At 38.4% G+C, this 19508-nt stretch overlaps 1 protein-coding gene across 10 annotated transcripts in view; it reads left to right on the forward strand.

Annotated features, from left to right (window-relative positions):
- The window catches only part of Chd9 (chromodomain helicase DNA binding protein 9), a 231300-nt gene that overhangs the window by 78852 nt on the left and 132940 nt on the right, over positions 1-19508 (forward strand). For 4 of the 10 annotated variants that reach the window (XM_027405565.2, XM_027405569.2, XM_027405567.2 and 1 more), the window contains one exon: positions 17385-19003. In XM_027405565.2, coding sequence (XP_027261366.1) covers positions 17549-19003 — 1455 coding nt within the window. In that variant the 5' untranslated portion in view covers positions 17385-17548. Of the gene's footprint in view, positions 1-2133; positions 2370-10137; positions 10338-11471; positions 11590-17384; positions 19004-19508 lie in introns of those variants that run through there. The other 6 variants (XM_027405561.2, XM_035442579.1, XM_027405563.2 and 3 more) reach the window with 4 other exon arrangements.

Consider the following 19508-nt stretch of genomic DNA (forward strand, 5'->3'; position numbering starts at 1 on the left):
ATCTGTCACCTGAAACACACACACACACAAGAGCTCTTCCTTCTGCCTCTCAAGTACTGGGATTAAAGGCATGTAGAATAATGCCCATTATGTGTGCATTTAATTTTTAAGTTTTATGTGTACAAATATTTTGCCTACATGAATGTAGATGTACCATATGCCTGGTTGGTGCCTGTGGAGGTCAGAAGGTATTGGACCCCCTAGAACTGGGCTTGTAGATGACTGTGATCTACCATATGGATCCTGGGAACTGACTCTAGGTTCTTTGGGGGAAGCAACTGATCTAACTATAGAGCCATTTCTCTAGCCCTATTAAAAGATCTATTTTTATTTCATGTATATGAGGATTTGCCTGCATGTATGTTGGGGCACCATATATGACATAGTACCATAGGAGGCCAGAAGAGGGAGTCAGTATCTTCTGGTGCTAGGAACTGAATCCAGGTCCTCTGGAGGAGCCACAAGTGCTATTAACTGCTAAGCCACCTATTCAGTCTGAAGATTTTTTGTTTTGTTTTGTTTTTCAAGACAAGGTTTCTCTGTATTGCTTTGGAGCCTGTCCTGGAACTCACTCTGTAGATCAGGGTAGCCTCGAACTCACAGAGATCCTCCTGCCTCTGCCTCCCAAGTGCTGGGTTCAAAGGTGTGTGCCACCAATGCCTGGCCCAAAGATATTTTTTTAAAAGAAATAAAAAATGCCTGAAGTAACTGATCTAGTGGGGGATTTTACCAAGTAATAGGATAGTAAGTAAAGGATATAGGTTAGAATATAGAAGATTAATGCATTTGGTCAGAGTGAATGGATGTTGATGAGTGAAAAGGTTTAAAACTGAAAAATTGGAGAAGAAATTTGTGAACATTTCACAGAAAGATTTTACTTGTAACCTTTTAAAGCTTTGTATTTGTAGTCTCAACATGAGACATAAATTTCTTACATGATTAGCACTTTTACACTTACTTTGCCATTGAGAATTGCCCATTAATCAGCTTTATAACTATTTTTGAGAACTTGGTGCCTCTGTTTACTTCCTTATTGGGGCTTCATGCTATAGCTTTCCATTTCTTAGAACTTTATCAGTCTGGAATACTCAGGTTTGGATCTCTATTATAAATGAAGCCATCTCTTGTTATTGTGACCCATGAGATTCCTCCTTCCAGTTATACATTTGTCTCACTTATTTGAAATATTACCTATGACCTCTTGACTTTGTATTACCTTTAAGTTTTCAGGAACATTTTTGTTCTTCCTTTTTAGAAACATGGAAAAGCTAACCAAATGGCACTGGGAGAAAGGGAGAAAGGCCAGCCACTTTTAGCTGTAATTCATTCTTTAGATGTCAATAAATTTGTATCCATTCACTCATTAAGCAGATTTTCCTTCCTTAATGTACTTTATTAGATATGACACAGTAAGTGATAAGATGCATGGTGATTCTTGCCTACATGAAATGAAGACAGAACAAGTAAATAATTGTAAAGTGACAATTTATGACAAGTACAATGAAGAAAAAAGACATTGTCATTAGACACAGATGTGAAGGATTTTAGATTCTGTGGTTAGAGAGTATCCCAGATAGTGGCATTTAAGTTAAGATATTAAAGAATAGTGAGTTGCTGGGTAGTGCCAGCCTGATCTATAGAGCAAGTTCCAGAACAGTCAAGGCTACACAGAGAAACCCTGTCTTCAAAAACAAAAACAAAAAACAAAAAAAGAAAATGAAATCAGAAGAATAAAAAGAAAAGGGAATTTTCTGTGAGAGAGAAATGTATTTGAAGACTACAAGAAAAGAGCTTCATATATTATTATTTTTTTTAAATACTTTTTTGGAGCAGCTGTAGTAGCATATCCCTGTAATCCCAGGGCCAGTCTGGACTCTATAGCAAGTATGAAACCAACCTTGTCTACATACATGAGAACTTGTCTCAGCAAGCCACTTTAAAGATGGACTGGAGAAAGACAAGAGTGAAAGCAATGACACTGTAGAACTGTAGTTGTCTAGGTTAAGGCATCTTGGGTAGCAACTGTTAAGATAAAGCTGTAAAGGAAAGTAAAAGGTGTGTATGTTACACACCTTCTGAATGTTTTATAGATATCTTTTACTAATGTATATATTTGAGAGAACCAGAACGGCTGATGTGCTTGGAGATGGGATGGGGCGGGAAACAGTTGACGGCTTCATGATGGATTGGATATTAGGAAAGGTGTCAACAATGATTTCATTGATGATTTTTGGCTTAAGGCACAAGATGGATGGTGTGTGATTTGCTGAAATGAAGATGAGTGAAAGAAAGGGTTTGGCCAGAAATAAGTTTTGAACACCATCCCCAGACCAGTGCTTCAGAAGGTTGAGTCTGCCTTTATGTGAATGGTAGGTGCCTCGGGACAGGATGTAGTAAGATATATTCATAGTGTTTTTTGTTGTTGTTGTTGTTGTTGTTGTTGTTTGTTTTTCTGTTGTTGGTTTTTGAAATTTGTTTTGTTGGTTTTAAGACAGTCTCACCTGACTTGTCTGGAAGTGCTGCTGTAGACCAGGCAGTCCAGACTCAGCTTGAACTCACTGCAGTCTTAATGTTTTATCCTATTGAATGTGAAAGCTAGAGGTTTGCAAGACCACACCTGACTTTTTCAGAGAGTATATGTTCATAAAAAGAAGCAGCAAGTTTCATATTTATATTAGAACTTGATAACTAGGGTCTGGGGACATGGCTTTGCAGTTGAGAGCACTTACTATTCCACCAGAGTTTGAATCTCAGAACTTATATCAGACAGCTCATAAATGCTTGCTACCCTAGTGACAAAGGATCCAATGCCCACTTCTGGCCTCCATGGGCACCTGCATATACACATACATACACACATTCAGTTAGATAAAAATTGAAAGCTTTTCAAAAAATCATAACTAAGATGATCTCTTAACAATAATATACTTCAATTTTTGATTTTTTTTTTTTTAATTTTGAGACTGGTTTCTTTGTGTAGCCCTGTGTGTCCTGGAACTCACTCTGTAGATCAGACTGGCCTACAACTTAGTGAGATCCACCTGCCTCTGCCTCTCAAGTGCTGGGATTAAATGTGTGTGCCATAACTTCCCAGCCGAAAATTCTTACAATTTTCAAATTATATGATTATGTTGGGCGCTGGAGAGATTACATTAGGGGCTTAGTTGTTAAGAGCATTGGCTGTTCTTCCCAGCCTCCATGTGGCAGCTCACAACTGTCCGTAACTCCAGTTCCAGAGGATCTGACACCCTTACACAGACACATATGCTGGCCAAACACCAATGCACATAAAATTAAAATAAAAATATTATACTAGATATGAAGTTTTGAGGGTTCAGTGGGTAAAGGTACTCACCACCAAACCTAACAGCTTGAGTTCAGTCCCCAGATATACATGGTGGAATAGAGAACCACTTACAAGTTGTCTTTGCCTCTCCATATGTGCCCCCCAACATAAATAAATATAATTTAAACGTAGCAGAATACTCTAACTTTGACCTCTAGTTCCCATACATATGCATGCTCATATGTGTGGACACACATACATATATGAACATATACATGTACATATATGATAGGTGAAACTAATATAGGAATGTTTAAAACCATCTTACAGTTTTTATTATTTGTATGTGTGTGCCTTGGTATGCATTTAGAGATCAGAGCACAACTTTGTCAAGTTAATTCCCTCCTTACACCTTTTTGTGGATTCTTGCCAACCCAAAGGGACTTAAGATTAGATTTGACATTCCTATTTAGTTTTACAACTGAAGCAATTAAGGTACAGAAATATTGAATTGCTTGATGTCCAGATATTAGGGAAGACTTTGAGAGATTCCCTAATTAAATGAATTCACTACTTATCTAAGTCTGTAACAATATGCTTAATGGTTTTACTTTGGTGAAAGTGCCTTCAAATCAGCATTGTACAGACATTAGGAAGTCCTTTTGTAGACTGAGCTGTTTGCCCTTTTTTGTTGAGTGAAGTCTACTTTCTTTATTTATAAATATTCCCTTATACTACAGTGTAGTATTGTATTGTTGATGTTTTGCTCTTTGAGACTTTCTCTCTCTAGCCCAGACTGACCTGGAACTCACTTTGTAAGCTAACTTGGCCTTAAACTCAAGGTTTTCTTCCTATCTTAGCCTCCCACATGCTACAGTTACAAGCATGAGCCACTCTGCTCAGCTTAGTTAGGTTTTTAAAAAACTATTTTTTGTTAAATTATGACAGATGTGCAGAATAGCATATAAATCACATGTACACAAGTCTGTGATTTATTGCAAGGCAAACACATCTCTGAAACTACCACCCAGGTTTAAAAAAATAGCACATTATCATTAGCAGTGCAGAAACTCCCCTCATAGGCCTTTCTAATTACCACTCCCTTTCTGTCTTTCCAGAGGTAACCATTATCCTGACTTCTGTAACTATATAGATTAGTTTTGCCAGGTTTTGAACTTTATTAAGTAGAATGAGACACTATATATTCCTTTGCATAGTATTTTTGTGAGTAAAATATGTCCAAATAAACATGTCTATTTATTCTCATTGTGTTTATTCTGGTAGACTCAGTTTTGGTTTTTTATTATAATTTGTAATACAGATGTGAACATTCTTGATGTTGTCTTGGTCAATGTGTACAAATGTGTGTATGTTTCTAAGAATTGAAAATTTGGTTATAGATATGTGCATGTGCAACTGGCAATAATGCAGTCTTATTTTTCAAATTTGTTCCAGTTCACGCATAATTTAAAAATGCATAAAAGTACCAGCTATCAATTCAGTTATGTGGTTTTATTAACCTACTAATATATTTGGCAAGTCTTCATGATTTCCCGAGGTAAATGTTGATGATAAATACTTACTTTAACCTAAGTTAAATGTAGTGAAAGGAACATAAGATAAAAATTATAAAGATTATTATAGTTTAAGAAATGACACAAGGTAGATGTTAGCCTGGGCTAGGGGTTTTTAGAAAACCTGAAAAACAGTTAAATAAGCAATAGTTCAGAATAGCTATGCCTGCTTTCCAACCCTCTGCCAAAAAAAAAAAAAAAAAAGAAAAAAAGAAAGAAAAGTAAAGAAAGGGGAAAAGGAAAGGGAGAGAAAGAGGGAATCAATCTATCCTAGGAAAGGAGGGTAGAATATATTAAAACTATAATATTGGCCGGACTTGGTGGTATATATCTTTAGTCTCAGTACATGGAAGGTGGAAACAGGCAGATTTCAGTGAGTTAGAGGCTAGCCTGGTCTCCTTAGTGAGTTTTAGACCAACCAGTACCACATAGACCATGCCTCTCTCTTTTAAAAGATATGTGGCACCATGCCTAGCTTTGATTTTTTTTTTCTTTTCTTCACTATTTATTTATTTATTTATTTATTTATTTTTTATTTATTTATTTTTTTATTTATTTATTTTGAGCCAGGGTTTCTTTGTATAGCCCTGGCTGATCTGGAACTCAGAGATCCATCTGCCTCAGCCTCCCGAGTGGTGGGATTAAAGGTGTGTGTACAAACTTTTACTTGAAAGCAAAATCTATAAAATAAAAATATATACAGAAGGTGAAGTCATGTTGTAGGGTTAAAGGGAGGAAGGGAATGCCTAAAGCTGTCTCTTCCTTTCAATGGCTACAGATTACCAGTATTCCATGAAGCTTCCCTGGAAAACACCGGCTGTGCCATAAGGCCTTGTGTAGAACTGTCAATTAGAAGTGTTCTTTCAATAAGGGATATTTGTGAATTTAAATAGGGTCACTGGGTTATTTTTGTTAAGTGTGGCAAAGTATCCATAACTGTGTTTGCCATCTGTATTAGTCAGGCTTTTCTATAGTAACAGAATTTAAGAATATATATATATATATATATATATATATATATATATATATATATATTAGAATGACTTACAGGCTGAGGTCCATCTAATCTGGACTACTGAAAGTCCAAGGATCCAGTAGTTGCTCAGTCCATCAGGCTGCATGTCTCAGCTTGTCTTCAGCTTATGCTGGAATCTTGAAGTAGGCTCTAATGCTAGTGAAGGAATGGATGTGCTAGCAAGATGCGAGCAAGCAGGCAAAGAGCAAAAGCTTCCTTCTTCAGTGTCTTTATATAGGCTTCCAGCAGAAGAGGTGGCCCAGATTAAAGGTGTAGCTTCCTGCCTCAAGATCTGGATTAGAAATGGACCTACTTACTTCAAATTAAGCAAGAGCAACAAAAAGCTCGTAGCTGCTGAGCTACTTCTCTAGTCCAAGGGTTTGTTTTGTTTTGTTTTGTTTTGTTATCTTCAGTGTGCCATAGTACGTATGTGTAGAGACTGTGGGAAAACTTGTAGCAATTGGTTCTATTTTCTACCATCTGGATCCTAAGGATGACACTCAGACCCTCAAGTATAGCCTCGTGTGCCCTTACCTGCTCTCTGTGTTAGCTTGCCTGCTCCCGTTTAAGTACGTTTTTGTTCTGTTTTTAAGAAGGGGTCTCATGTAGCCCTGGGTGACCTCACTTGAATTTCTGATCTTCCACCTCCCAAGTTCTAGGATTACCACAGCCGTTTTTGTGGTGCAAGGTAACAACTTTTAAATCTGTATATCAGTGGGGGTCCTATAAAGCCAGGAGAACAGTGTTTTATTGTTCAAACAAATGCTTTTGCATCTCAACTTTTTTTTTTTTAATTTTATTTATTTATTTGTATGCAATATTCTGCTTCCATGTATATATGCACACCAGAAGAGGTCACCAGATCTTATAAGGGATGGTTGTGAGCCACCATGTGGTTGCTGGGAATTGAACTCAGGACCTCTGGAAGAGCAGTCAGTGCTCTTATCCGCTGAGCCATCTCTCCAGCCCCGCATCTCAACTTTTGAAGTAATTTCTAAAAATAACAAAATTTTGTTTTCTGGTTTGACATTATTGAATTTCTGAAAATATGTACTTACTGTAGGCCAAAAATTTATAGTAGATATTAGGAATTAAAAGATATGCTCATCCTGTTTAGTAAAGAAAACAAAATAGCAGACCAAGATGACAATACAGTGTGTAAAATGCAGAATATATGAAGTCAATGCATAGCAACATACTCTGAGTATGTGTGTATGTATGTATGTATGTATGTATGTATGTGTATAAAACTTTGCAAAATACAGTGCCCATATTCAGTGTTAAAGATAGTTGAAATGCCAGACCATGAGTGGTGATCAGACATACATATAGCAGAACACTCATACACATAAGAACGTATTAAAAAATTAGTTGGATAATAAGTATAATGTAGTCATGACTATTTCGGGAGTTCACCAGAAAATTTTCATTTATGCTTCTAGTTCTACAGCCCAATGAGAGTCTATAATTACAGAGTTACTGTGTTTTAGGACTTTGAATGTGTTCTTTCTAAATTCTGTCACTTGTGACTTAGATGGTCAAGTGAGGAAAAAGACTGAGAGATTCTAAGAACCAGCAGAAACAGAGCTTGACAGTGAGGATTTAAAACTGTGCCTCTTCTAACTATGCAGTGATGGTCATGTATTTACCAGATATTTTTTCTGATTTCTCAGTAAAATCTGTTGTGGTTTTGAGATGGGGTTTCTCTGTGTAGCCCTGGCTGTCCTGGAACTCACTATATAGACCAGATTGGCCTTAAACTTGGAGACCTGCCTGCCTCTGCCTCCTGAGTAAGTGCTGGGATTAAACGCATGGATCATCACCGCACGGCAAATCTAATTTTTTTTCTTTATAAAGAAATGTATATGTGTGTCTTTATATATGCTTGAGAAGGCCAGAAGAGAGTGTCAGGTTCTGTGGAGCAGTTAGGAGCCACCCTGGCATGGCATCAAAAAACCAAACTTGAGTCTTCTGGAAAAGTAGGATGAACTCTTAACCACTGAGCTATCACTGTGACCCTGAATGAATATTAAATTTAATTTAATTTGTTTGTTTGTTGCTAGTTACATGTGTTTTTGGAGACAGTTTCACTATTAGCTCAGACTGGCTGGCTACTTGCTGCCCTCTTTCCCTCCCAAGTGCTAATTTACTAATGCTATTATACTTAGTTTTTAATTTATCATTTTGTATTATCATGGTGTGTGTGTGTGTGTGTGTGTGTGTGTGTGTGTGTGTGTGTGTGTGTGTGTGTGTGGGGGGGGGGGGGGGGGGTACATTGGTGCCACATTGCACTCATGAGGAGGTCAGAGGACAGTTTTCTACAGTCTGTTCGCCCCATCTGTTATGTGGGACTGAACTACAGTCAACAGGCTTGATGGTATGTGCCCTTTAACTTGATGAACCATCTCTTAGGACTACTTTTGAATATAGAGTTGAAAGTATAAGTAATGTAGATTACCATCAACATGTCAAGGCTACATAGAGCAGTTATGTAGTTCTAGAAAATTATGAATTGTGTTTTGAAGAGGAAAAAATATCACACCCACCCAAGGCCTAACACTTGTCCATTTTTATGTACATAACTTCATAGATCCATCTTTTTTTTTAATCTAAACATGGTTTTTTGCCTGCATATACATATATGCATAGGATATTGGATCCCCTGGAATTGGAGTTACAGATGGTTGTGAACAGATGCAAGTGTTGGTAACAGAACTCAAGTTAAGACCATGTCTTGTGTTGCCAGACAACCCAAGTTTGGTTCACAGCACTCACACCACACAGTTTACAACTGCTCCAAGGACTCCAATGTCCTGTTCCAGCCTCCTGTGCACTCGCATGCACATATAGATAGAAGATGGGCATACATACACTTAAAAATATCCTTTAAAAAGTTGTCTTTCATTTGGTTTGGGGAGTTTTCAGCCATCTTCATTACCTGCTTCCCTCTGCTCTAGGATCTCTCACTGTGGTGCTTGTCCTTGTAACCAGTCTCAGTCTGTCCCCTTCTTTCCTTTTTTTTTTTTTAAAGATTTTATTATGAGCCGGGCGTTGGTGGCACATTCCTTTATTCCCAGCACTCGGGAGGCAGAGGCAGGCGGATCTCTGTGAGTTCGAGACCAGCCTGGTCTACAAGAGCTAGTTCCAGGACAGCCTCCAAAGCCACAGAGAAACCCTGTCTCAAAAAACCAAAAAAAAAAAAAAAAAAAAAAAAAAAGATTTTATTATGTATACAACATTCTGCTTCCCTGTATATCTGCACACCAAAAGAGGGAACCAGATCTCATAATAGATGGTTGGGAGCCACCATGTGGTGTCTGGGAATTGAACTCAGGACCTCTGGAAGAACAGCCACGTGTCTTAACCTCTGAGCAATCTCTCCAGCCCTTTTCTTTGTATTTTCAGACTACATGGTTTCAGTGGCCATGTTCTCTGTTCTCCTTTGTTTGATTAAATCTCCCTCTAATGAATTTCAAATTTCTTGTTCTTCTTTTCAGCTGCAGACTTTCTGATTGGTCTTTTTATTAAATTCTCCTTAAGTATTAATATTTTGTTTTGTTTATGTCATTTTCCTAGTTGCTTTCACCCTTGAGGCATGATTTCCATTAGTTCTCTGAGCATATTTAACAGAGTTTATTAATTCATTGTCTTCTAAATTTAGTAGCTTTCTTAGGGAAACAGTCTACCTGTCTTTACTATTTTTTATATGTACATTAAAGTGTGTGTGTGTGTGTGTGTGTGTGTGTGTGTGTGTGTGTGTGTGTAAAACAGACATATTTAGCATTTGGTATTGCAAATCTGTAAATACAGCTATTTAAAGTCTTGATCCAGAATTTTCTGTTCCTGATGGTTGAAGGCTAGAGTCCATTCTATGAAGTAACTGTATTGCTTCTGGGCGGTCATTTTTATCTTTATCTTGTGTTCAGACTCTCTTTCCCATTATTTCTCTTTTAGTCCTGGAATTGAATCCAGGCTTTCTTCCTTCACCTTAGATAATTCTCACTGCTCTGCCAGGATTTTTTTTGGGGGGTGGGGGTGGGGGGTGGTTTCGAGACAGGTTTTCTCTGTGACTTTAGAGGCTGTCTTGGAACTAGCTCTTGTAGACCAGGCTGGTCTTGAACTAACAGAGATCCACTTGCCTCTACCTCCAGAGTGCTGGGATTAAATGTGCTCACCACCACCGCCTGGCTCTGTCAGGATTTTAATGCAGATTTTCTTTAACAATAGGGATTTGCTTTTTGTTGCTTTTCTCTTCATTCTCTTAGTTGCAAATCTTTGGCTGTTTCCTAGGTTCCTGCTGAAGACAGTTTTGATGATTCCTGCCTTTGTTTAGAAACATGGAAGGGTATTTGAAGATGCCTATTGGGCTCTTTGGCTGACATCACTCTCCTGCCATGTGACTGAAGCAAGGGAGTGATCTGAGAGGAGAGCAGGATCTGTGGGCAGAGAGCTGGCTGTTCAGGTGGGAGTGGATGGTTATAACACAGTTGGAATGAGGAGTGCTGCTTTTATTATGGGTGCAGTGCAGTCATTGGAGGATTGTGAGTGAAGTGACCTGAAACAACTGGCAGAAGTTCACACCTGCTACTTACTGTTTTTAAATATGACCTAGTAAATATTGGGTTAGTTTCATATCCATTATACATGAGGAGAAGCCAAGTATTTCTTAGGTGTATATGGGTTTGATGTTGAGGCAGAGATATAATAGATTTTAAATTGGGAATTACCAGTACATGTGACATTTAATACCATGAGACTACTTAAAATTAGCTTGACAGTTGGTATAGACAGAAATGAAAGATTAGGGTACCCCCAAATACCATCAATACTTGAAGGTTAGGGCACTGCCAAGTACCTTCAACATTTTGAGGTTAGAGTATCTCCAATACCCCAACATTTAGCAGTGGTTTTCAACCTTCCTAATGCTGCAGCTCTTTAATACAGTTCCTAATGTTATGGTGACCCCCAACCATAAAATTATTTTGTTGCTACTTCATAATTGTAATTTTGCTACTGTTAGGAATTGTGATGTAAATATCTGATATGCAGGATATCTGATAAGTAACCCTAAAGGGATTAAAGCTCATAGGTTAAGAACTGCTAATTTAGAGGTTAGAGTACCCCCAAGTACTGCCAATATTTATAGGTTACAGTCATTTACAGAGTCTGAAGTTGAACATTCAGAAAAAAGGAGAGAAATGAGGTGAATTTCTTTTGCTAACATAAGCATTTCAAAAAGACCTCAGTGGTAACTGAGCAAACACTGCTGATAGATAATTTAAAAAACAGTGAAAAATGAGATGGGCAGGAAAGAAAATATCAGTATATCTTTGGCTGGGTCAATTTAAGTGATAGGAATAAAACTGATTTTAATAAATAAAGTGGGCATGGTGGCTCATGTATATATAATCCTGACACTGAAGAGGCTGAGGCAGGATTGCCTTCAGTTCAAAGCCAGCCTGGGTACCTTAGATTCTGTCTGAAAAGTAATTAAAAGGATTAGAGATGTGGCTTGACTGACATATATAGTAAGTCCCTGAGTTCATTCCCCATTAACACATACTTAATACATTTTTTTTTTTCCTTTTTGAGACAGAATGACCAAGGGGAAGGAGCGGGCCTCACTCTTAGTTCAGGCTAGCCTAGAATTCACTGTACAATCCAAACTGGACTTGAAGAAATCTTCCTCAGTCTTCTGAGTGCTGGGATTACAGGTATGAGTTCTCATGCTTAGGTGAAGAAATCTCAAAACCGTTGTCTTCCCATAATGTCTCTAATGGTTTTGGTGGGGGTTAGTTGGCATACTTCAGTTTGTAGGCAAGAGACTGTTTTTCTGGAATGTATATATTTAGCCTACCAGGTAATATTTCCTTTCCCAGGAAAGGAAAGAAGAAGACCTAATCAAAAAGTAAATAGAAATACCTGACAGGTTATTACATGCTTTAATTCTTAATTATATTCAGCTTTTAGTAGTCTTTGTTGCCATTTAAAAGCTCTAAATAATGATGAGACAATAGTGACTCTATTTGTAGATTTATACATTTTTATTTAATATTGATTGTTCAAAACTCCCTGAGCTTCCTGTTTTAAAAACAGCATTGTAAGGGGCTAGAGTAATAGTTCAGTCATTAAAAACACTGCCTGCTCTTCCAGAGTACCTGGTTTCAATTCCCAGCACCCACATGGTGACTAGCAACCGTCTGTAACTCCAGTTCCAGGGGAATCCAATGCCCTTCTTCCAGCTTCTGAAGGCACTGCATGTATCTGGCACACAAACATACAAGCAGGCAAAACACTTATATCCATAAAATCATAAGGTGCTTCAAACAAATAGATTACATTTTATGATACTCTAAATTTTTATTTCTACTAATATTTCCTGGGTTATTCTGTTGCATTCTATCAAAGTTTTCCTCAAGCACTTATTCTCAGTAATTATAGCAAAGGTGTCATCTTCCTTTGATAGGGAAAACATTTTAGTATGTATTACATAATTAGCCATCATATAAAGTACTTAGGATAGAGTCTTTCATTTGTGACAGAGTCAGTAAGGATCCTTGTTACTCAATTTTTTTTTTCCCTTTGGAACCAAATGCTGGTGTCTTTTTGTTATATGTTTATTTTTTTGTTTTTTTAGATAAAGTCTAATGATGTAACCCTGACCAGTCTAGAACTTACAGAGCTCCACTTGCTTCTGATTCCAAAGTGCTGGGACAAATGTTTTTGTTGTTGTTGTTGTTGTTGTGTCCCTGTCCTCCCCCCTCCCCCCCAGGGTTCTCTGCATAGTCCTTGCTGTCTTGAAACTCACTGTCTAGATCAGGCTGGCCTCAAACTCATGAGATCCACCTGCCTCTGCTTCCTGAGTGCTGGGAATAAAGGTGTGTGCTACCACCACTACAACCTGGTATCCTTTTTTTTTTATTATTAAAATATTAATTATTTGTATGTGTCTGTGTCAGAATATAGATTTGTGCACATGAAGTGCACTGCCCACTGAGGCCAGAAGAGGCTGTTGGGTCCCTTCAGGCCAAAGTTAAAGACAGTTGTAAGCCATCTGATTTGAGTGCTGGGACCCAAACTCATGTCCTCTGTAAAAACAGTACATGGCTCTTAACAGCCAAGTCATCTCTCTAGTGCCCAAGTGTTGGTTAGTTGTCCCAGGGGAGCAGAACCAATAAGCACACTTGAAGTCATTCAAAGATACAGATCTCTGTTTAGGACTGGCATCAAGCAAGAGACAAGCTCTTGGGTTAGTGTGTGTGTCCTTCACTCCATCCCCAAGTGAAAGAAGTTTCATCATATTCCCTCTTTTGGTTTTTCGAGACAGGGTTTCTCTGTGTAGCTTTGGAGCCTATCCTGGCACTGCTCTAGAGACCAGGCTGGCCTCGAACTCACAGAGATCCGCCTGTCTCTGCCTCCTAAGTGCTGGGTATAATATCATATTCCCTCTCAGGATGGAATGGTTAGGTAGATAATAAAGTGAAATACTTAGGACTTTTCTCCCAAGATACAATGTATCCAAGAACTAATTATTTCTGCCTTACTATTTGACTGTGTATGTGTGTGTGGTTGTTGTGTAAATTGTACACTTGATTTTAGTGAAGAGTCTGAGAAACAACCGCACTGTAAATAGTCACACTGCTAATGGGCAGGGAATTTACTTTGCTAGTCAGTGTGGCCCAGCCTGACTCTGCTTGCCCAGCATCTTTCCCCCCCCCCCCCCCCCCACAGAAACTCACCATCTTGACATAGACAAGGCATTCTTAGTGCACATAGTAATCATGCAGGGTATTCTTGGGTCAGTACCAGGAACAGAAATTAAGAAAGACCACTAGGGGAGTGGAAAAAAGAAAAATTGGCTAACAACACAGGAAATTTTGTTTTGTTTTGTATTTTTTTTTTTCCCTCCTGGTTTTCTGAGACAGAATTTCAGTTTGTAGCTCAGTCAGCAGTACTCTTCTCAGACTCCCCAAGAGCAGGAATTATGGGTGTGTGCTACCTGGCTAGCTAATTTTTGAAGTTTAAAACTTTGGTTAAGTAAAATGATCACAGTAGCTCAACCACCACCACCCCAGCTTACTTTGAGAAGAATTTTTGCCTCGAGTCATTTTAAAACTTTAAAAAGATTTTTTTTTTTTTTGCTCGAGTGTGTGTGTGTGTGTGTGTGTGTGTGTGTGTGTGTGTGTGTGTGTGTGTGTGTGTGTGTGTGTGTGTGTGTGTGTGTGTGTGTGTGTGTTTTGTTTGTTTTTGTTAGAGTCTTCCTTTTCTTTCCCTCCTGAGACAGGGTTTCTCTGTGTAGCTTTGGGTGTCCTGGAACTCACTACAGACCAGGCCGGCCTTGAACTCAGAGATCCACCTACCTCTGCCCCCACCCTCTCCATCACCATCACAGAAGAGCTGGGATTAAAAATGTGCACCACTACTGACAGGCTATAGTCCTTGTAGCTGTCACAGAACTTGCTCCATAGGCTGGCCTTGAGCTCACAAATGTGTGTCTGCCTCTGACTACCTAGTGCTAAGACTAAAGGCGTGTATCACTACACCTGGCTCACAGTGGAATTTTTTCTAGCCTAAAGAAGAATGAAGTTATATTGTTTTAAAAAAACAAGGAAGCAGAGTGCATCTGCATGGGGTGATATGCTTAAGTAAAGTTTATACTTATATGACCTTATGAAGCCTTGTATTATTTAAGATACTATTTAAAATAATTTTAGTGATGTACTTTACATATGATTCAATCTATTTAAGTGAACAATTCACTGGCTTTTTCATCCCCTCTTTTTAAAAAAGTTTTATTACTTATGTGTATCTGTCTGTACATGTATATATAAATATGTGTGTGTGTATATGTATGTGGGTTTCACATGTGCTATACTTAATAGCAAACAATTTTATCTGCTGAGACATCTCACTGGCCTCATTCTTTCCATTTTTTTTTTAATTTCAAAGATTTTTTTTATTTATGTGTATGTATATATGTATATATGTCACATTTGTCTGTGTGCCCATGGTGGCCAAAGACAGTGTCACATCATTCTCTGGAGCTGGAGTTATAGGCTGTTGTGAGCCAACCAAACACAAGTCCTCTGGAGGAGGATTGGGTACTCTTAGCTGCCTAGCCATCTCTCCCAGACCCTCTTCCTCCTTTCTAATGACAGTCTTTCTCTTTAGTCTAGGCTGGCTTCCAACCTATGATTCTTTAGATTTACAGGTATGCATCACCACACCCAGCAGTGGTTTCTAGTAATCACAGAGTTGTTTTGTTTGTTTGTTTGCTAGGATTGCAGGCATGTGCCACCACATCCAACACTTCATGCTGTTCTCTCTCCTCGCTGTCCCTCCCTTCCCCTCTTCTCTGCTGTTTTCCCTTCACTGTCCTCTCCTTCATTTCCTTCTAGTTTTTTAGACTTGGTTTTGTGTACCCCAGGCTGGGCTTGAGCTCCTCATCTACTTGTCCTTACCTTTGAAGTTCTGTTAATACAGGCATGGGCCCACAAGCCCAGGTATCTCTTTAGTATGCCCCGGGTTGTTTCTTTTTCTCCTAGAACACAGCTGAGAGCCAGAGTCCTGAGGGTTGGAATTTGTAGCACAAAATATATAAGACCTAGAGACAGATATTGGGGTTCAAGCTTCAAGCTGAAGATCAGTAAATCAAAGCAGCCAGCCACTTGCTTTTTTCTCTACCTCAGTTCAGGCCAAAGGGGCGAACCTCAAACTGCTCCCAACTTCAATGCTCCTAAGATTCACTCAGACTTCTATGCTCTCCTCAACCTGGCTAGAGACTAATCCTGAGACTGAATGTCTCTCTCTACCTTTTATACCTCGAAAATTCTTGGATTAAAGGTGTAAGCTGGTAGCCCAGGGTAGTCTTATACTCAGAGATCCGTCTACTACTTAATCCCGAGTCCTGGGATTAAAGGTGTGTACCACCACTGCCTGATCTCTATAGTTTGTGGTTGGCTTTGCTTTCTGAATCCTCAGGCAAGCTTTACTTAATCATAAATAATATATCACCACACTCATTGGTGAGAATGTGGCCTTTATAAGGTAGTCCGGCAGCTCTTTAATGTAGCTTTTGAAGCACAAATGTTTTTACTTTTAATTATTTATTTTTGAGACAGTCTCTCATTAGGTCACCACAGCTGGCCTTGAACTCACAATCCTCCTGTCTCAGTATCTGAGTAGGTGGTGCTGTGCATTTCAACACCACACTGGTTGCTTGTGCGGTTTTGTTTTTGTTTTTGTTTTTAGACAGATCTCACCAAGTAATTAGTTTTCCTAGAATTCACTCTGCAGACCAGGCTGGTCTTGAATTCACAAAGATCCTCATGCTTCTACCTCCTGAGTACTGGGATTACAAGTGTGTCCCCCAACACTGGGCTTTTAATTTTTATGTGTAGCTTAAAAACCTTTCATATCAAAACTTTTCATTTTGCTGAAGTAAAAACTAGGTTTTCTTCTAACTAGTCCTATAGGACTATTTTGCAGCAAGTATTAGAGTATATTATAATGATAATACAATGAAACCCTAAAGCGACACAGTAACATGATCTTTCTGTTTTTATTCATTTATTTTTTAAATTATTTATTTTTTTTATTTATTTTGGTTTTTCAAGACAGGGTTTCTCTGTGTAGCTTTGGAGCCTATCCTGGCACTCGATCTGGAGATCAGGCTGGCCTTGAACTCACAGAGATCCACCTGCCTCTGCCTCCCCAGTGCTGGGATTAAGGCATGCACCACTGACACCCAGCCTCTGTTTTTATTTTTTATGTTTGCTTTTCCAAAAATAAGGATGAATAAATTGCTGTTAGCTATTATTTCCATTTTTCCCCTTGTTATTTGTGCTTAGTGAATAATTTTCTATTCTACAGTTAAAGGGAAAACTTTAGTATCTAGGTTTTTATCACCTAATACTTTCCCTTCACCATACTTTATTTCATCCCATTTTTTTCCAGTATAGTTTTCTTCAGTTAATTAAGATTATTGTGAAGGATTTTATATTACAAATGCTTGTTTTTGTTTTGAGATAAGGTTTTACTCTGTAGCCCAGACTGTCCTTGGAAACTCACTCTGTAGTCTAGGCTCTCTGAATTGGATCTTCCTGCCTTAGACATTCATGTGTTGGGAGTATAGGCATATACACTACCAGGATATGGGTACATGTTGTTTATCAAAGCATGAGATGATGTTGTGATTGATGACACATTGATATCTAGATATAATTTAGCCAAATTTGGTAGGGGTGTGTGTGTGTGTGTATGTATGTGTGTGTGTGTGTGTGTGTGTAGTTCTCAGCAAAACTAATGTATGTACTTCAGAGTAAAGTAATATGCAGTTTTACTTTTAAATAAATAGTTTTGTCCCCCACAGGAGTCTTTTTTCCTCTGTATAGAATATTAATGACCTATTTGCAATGAATTATCACACACAAAGTACTGTGTGTTTTATTTATATGTTTAATGAATACCTACTACTAAATTTAAATTACTTTTGTTCTTATTTTTCTAGGATTCTGACTCTTCATGACATGTCATTATGTAGAGCAATAATGAACACTGGCCTGTTTTGGATTAGTTGATGACCGTCAGAAATGATACAGGACTACTTGCCACAGAGAAGGTGAACATACTTTGTTTGGAGTGAACAACCCAAATTGTCACTGAAGTTTCAAAATGACAGATCCAATGATGGATTTTTTTGATGATACTAATCTTTTTGGTGAGACATTAGAAGGCTTGTCAGATGATGCATTTGTCCAGCCGGGACCTGTTTCACTAGTAGATGAATTGAACTTGGGTGCAGAGTTTGAGCCTTTGCATATAGATTCATTAAACCATGTTCAAGGTACTCCAACGCATCAGAAAATGACGGATTTTGAACAATTAAATCAGTTTGACTCAATGAAATTTCATCAAGTTAATCAGTCTTTTGGCAGCCCAGCTGAACATGTATTGTCCCCACACTCTCAATTCAATTGCTCTCCAATCCATCCCCAAAACCAAGCCAATGGCTTGTTTCAAGATGTAGCAGATGGCAGCCCAATGTGGGGTCATCAGACAGCCACTGGCCTTTCTAATCAAAATGGATCTCCTTTTCATCAACAAGGACATTCACACTCTCTCCATCAAAGTAAGAGCTTTGTTGTGCACCATGATTTTGCCTTATTTCAGGCCAGTGAACATCAAACACAGTGTACTTCACTTCGCTCACAACAAAACAGAAGTAATCTTAACCCAGGGCAAAATTCTCTTGGCCAGTCTAAAAATTTTATAGACATTAATGTTTCTGGTCCCCACAGAGTTAATGCTAACCACCCACCACACATAACTAACACCTCCCCTTCCCAACAGTCTCTTTCAGTGCACTTTTCTCAAGCAGCAAATCCCCCAGTACACTTCCTCAAGTGTGGCAGTCATCAGGAAGGAAACTTTAACAGACCTTCTCCAAGTATGACTTCCTGTTCTGTCAGCAACGCACAGCAGTTTCCTGCACATTGCTCCTTCTCCAGTGGTCATGTGTCACCAAGCAGTCTCCTTCAGTCATCTGCAGTTCTTGCACCCAGTCACACAAATCAGGCTTTATCTGATTTTGCCGGAAGTAACTCCTTTTCACCTCATAGGGGAATTAAGCAAGAATCTGCTCAGCATATCCTAAACCCCACTCCATCATTGAATTCAAATAATTTTCATATTTTACATTCGTCACATCCTCAGGGTAATTATAGCAATTCAAAATTATCTCCTGTGCACATGAGCTTCCCAGATCCTGTTGACTCAGGACCTCCAATGGGTCATTTCAATGACCATGTGGAAACTAATGGTTTTTCATCTTTAGAAGAGAATTTACTTCATCAAGTGGAATCTCATACAGAACCATTTACAGGACTTGACCCAGAGGACCTCCTTCAAGAGGGTCTCCTCCCTCAATTTGATGAAACAACATTTGGACAAGATAATTCAAATCATGTTTTAGATCATGACCTTGATCGGCAGTTTACTTCACATCTTGTAGCACGGCCTTCTGACATGGCTCAAACTCAGTTGCAATATCAGGCTCGGAGTTGGCCTTCCTCATTGTCTAATCATCAGCATTTACATAACAGAAATCACCTATGTTTACAGCGACAGGTATGTAGCTTTCTTGTTTTTATTTGGCAATTTGAGGGTGAGTAGGCTTCTACACAGTTAATTTTAAATGAGACTTATTCAAGATTTCTCAAAGTCAGAATTATATTGACTGCATATTTTGACAGGATTATCTTGCTATTAAAATCATATTAGAAGCAATTCTTTGTATTTTGGAACAGTAAGTTTTAATATGTCTTATTGCTTTTGTGTTCACTTTTAACAGCTTATTTCATCAAAATGAAACCTTAGTAACTATGATAATAAAATAGGAAACAACAGTCTGGAGATGTTTTAGTATGAAAATGATAGGCATAGTATTGATATTCCTATTCAGGCTCATACAGATTTATCAGCAAACCTAACATCTCTCTGATCACTGCGTAAAACAGAGAGGAAGAAACTCAGAAAACAGGCACAATGGAGTTCACCTCTGTGATCGTAGTTTCTGGCTAACTGAGGCAGGGTTGAAAGTTTAGGCCAGTTTGAGTACATTAGAAAACCTGTG

Source organism: Cricetulus griseus, chromosome 3 (assembly GCF_003668045.3).
Source record: "Cricetulus griseus strain 17A/GY chromosome 3, alternate assembly CriGri-PICRH-1.0, whole genome shotgun sequence".
In the NCBI taxonomy this organism is placed as follows: Eukaryota; Metazoa; Chordata; class Mammalia; order Rodentia; family Cricetidae; genus Cricetulus; species Cricetulus griseus.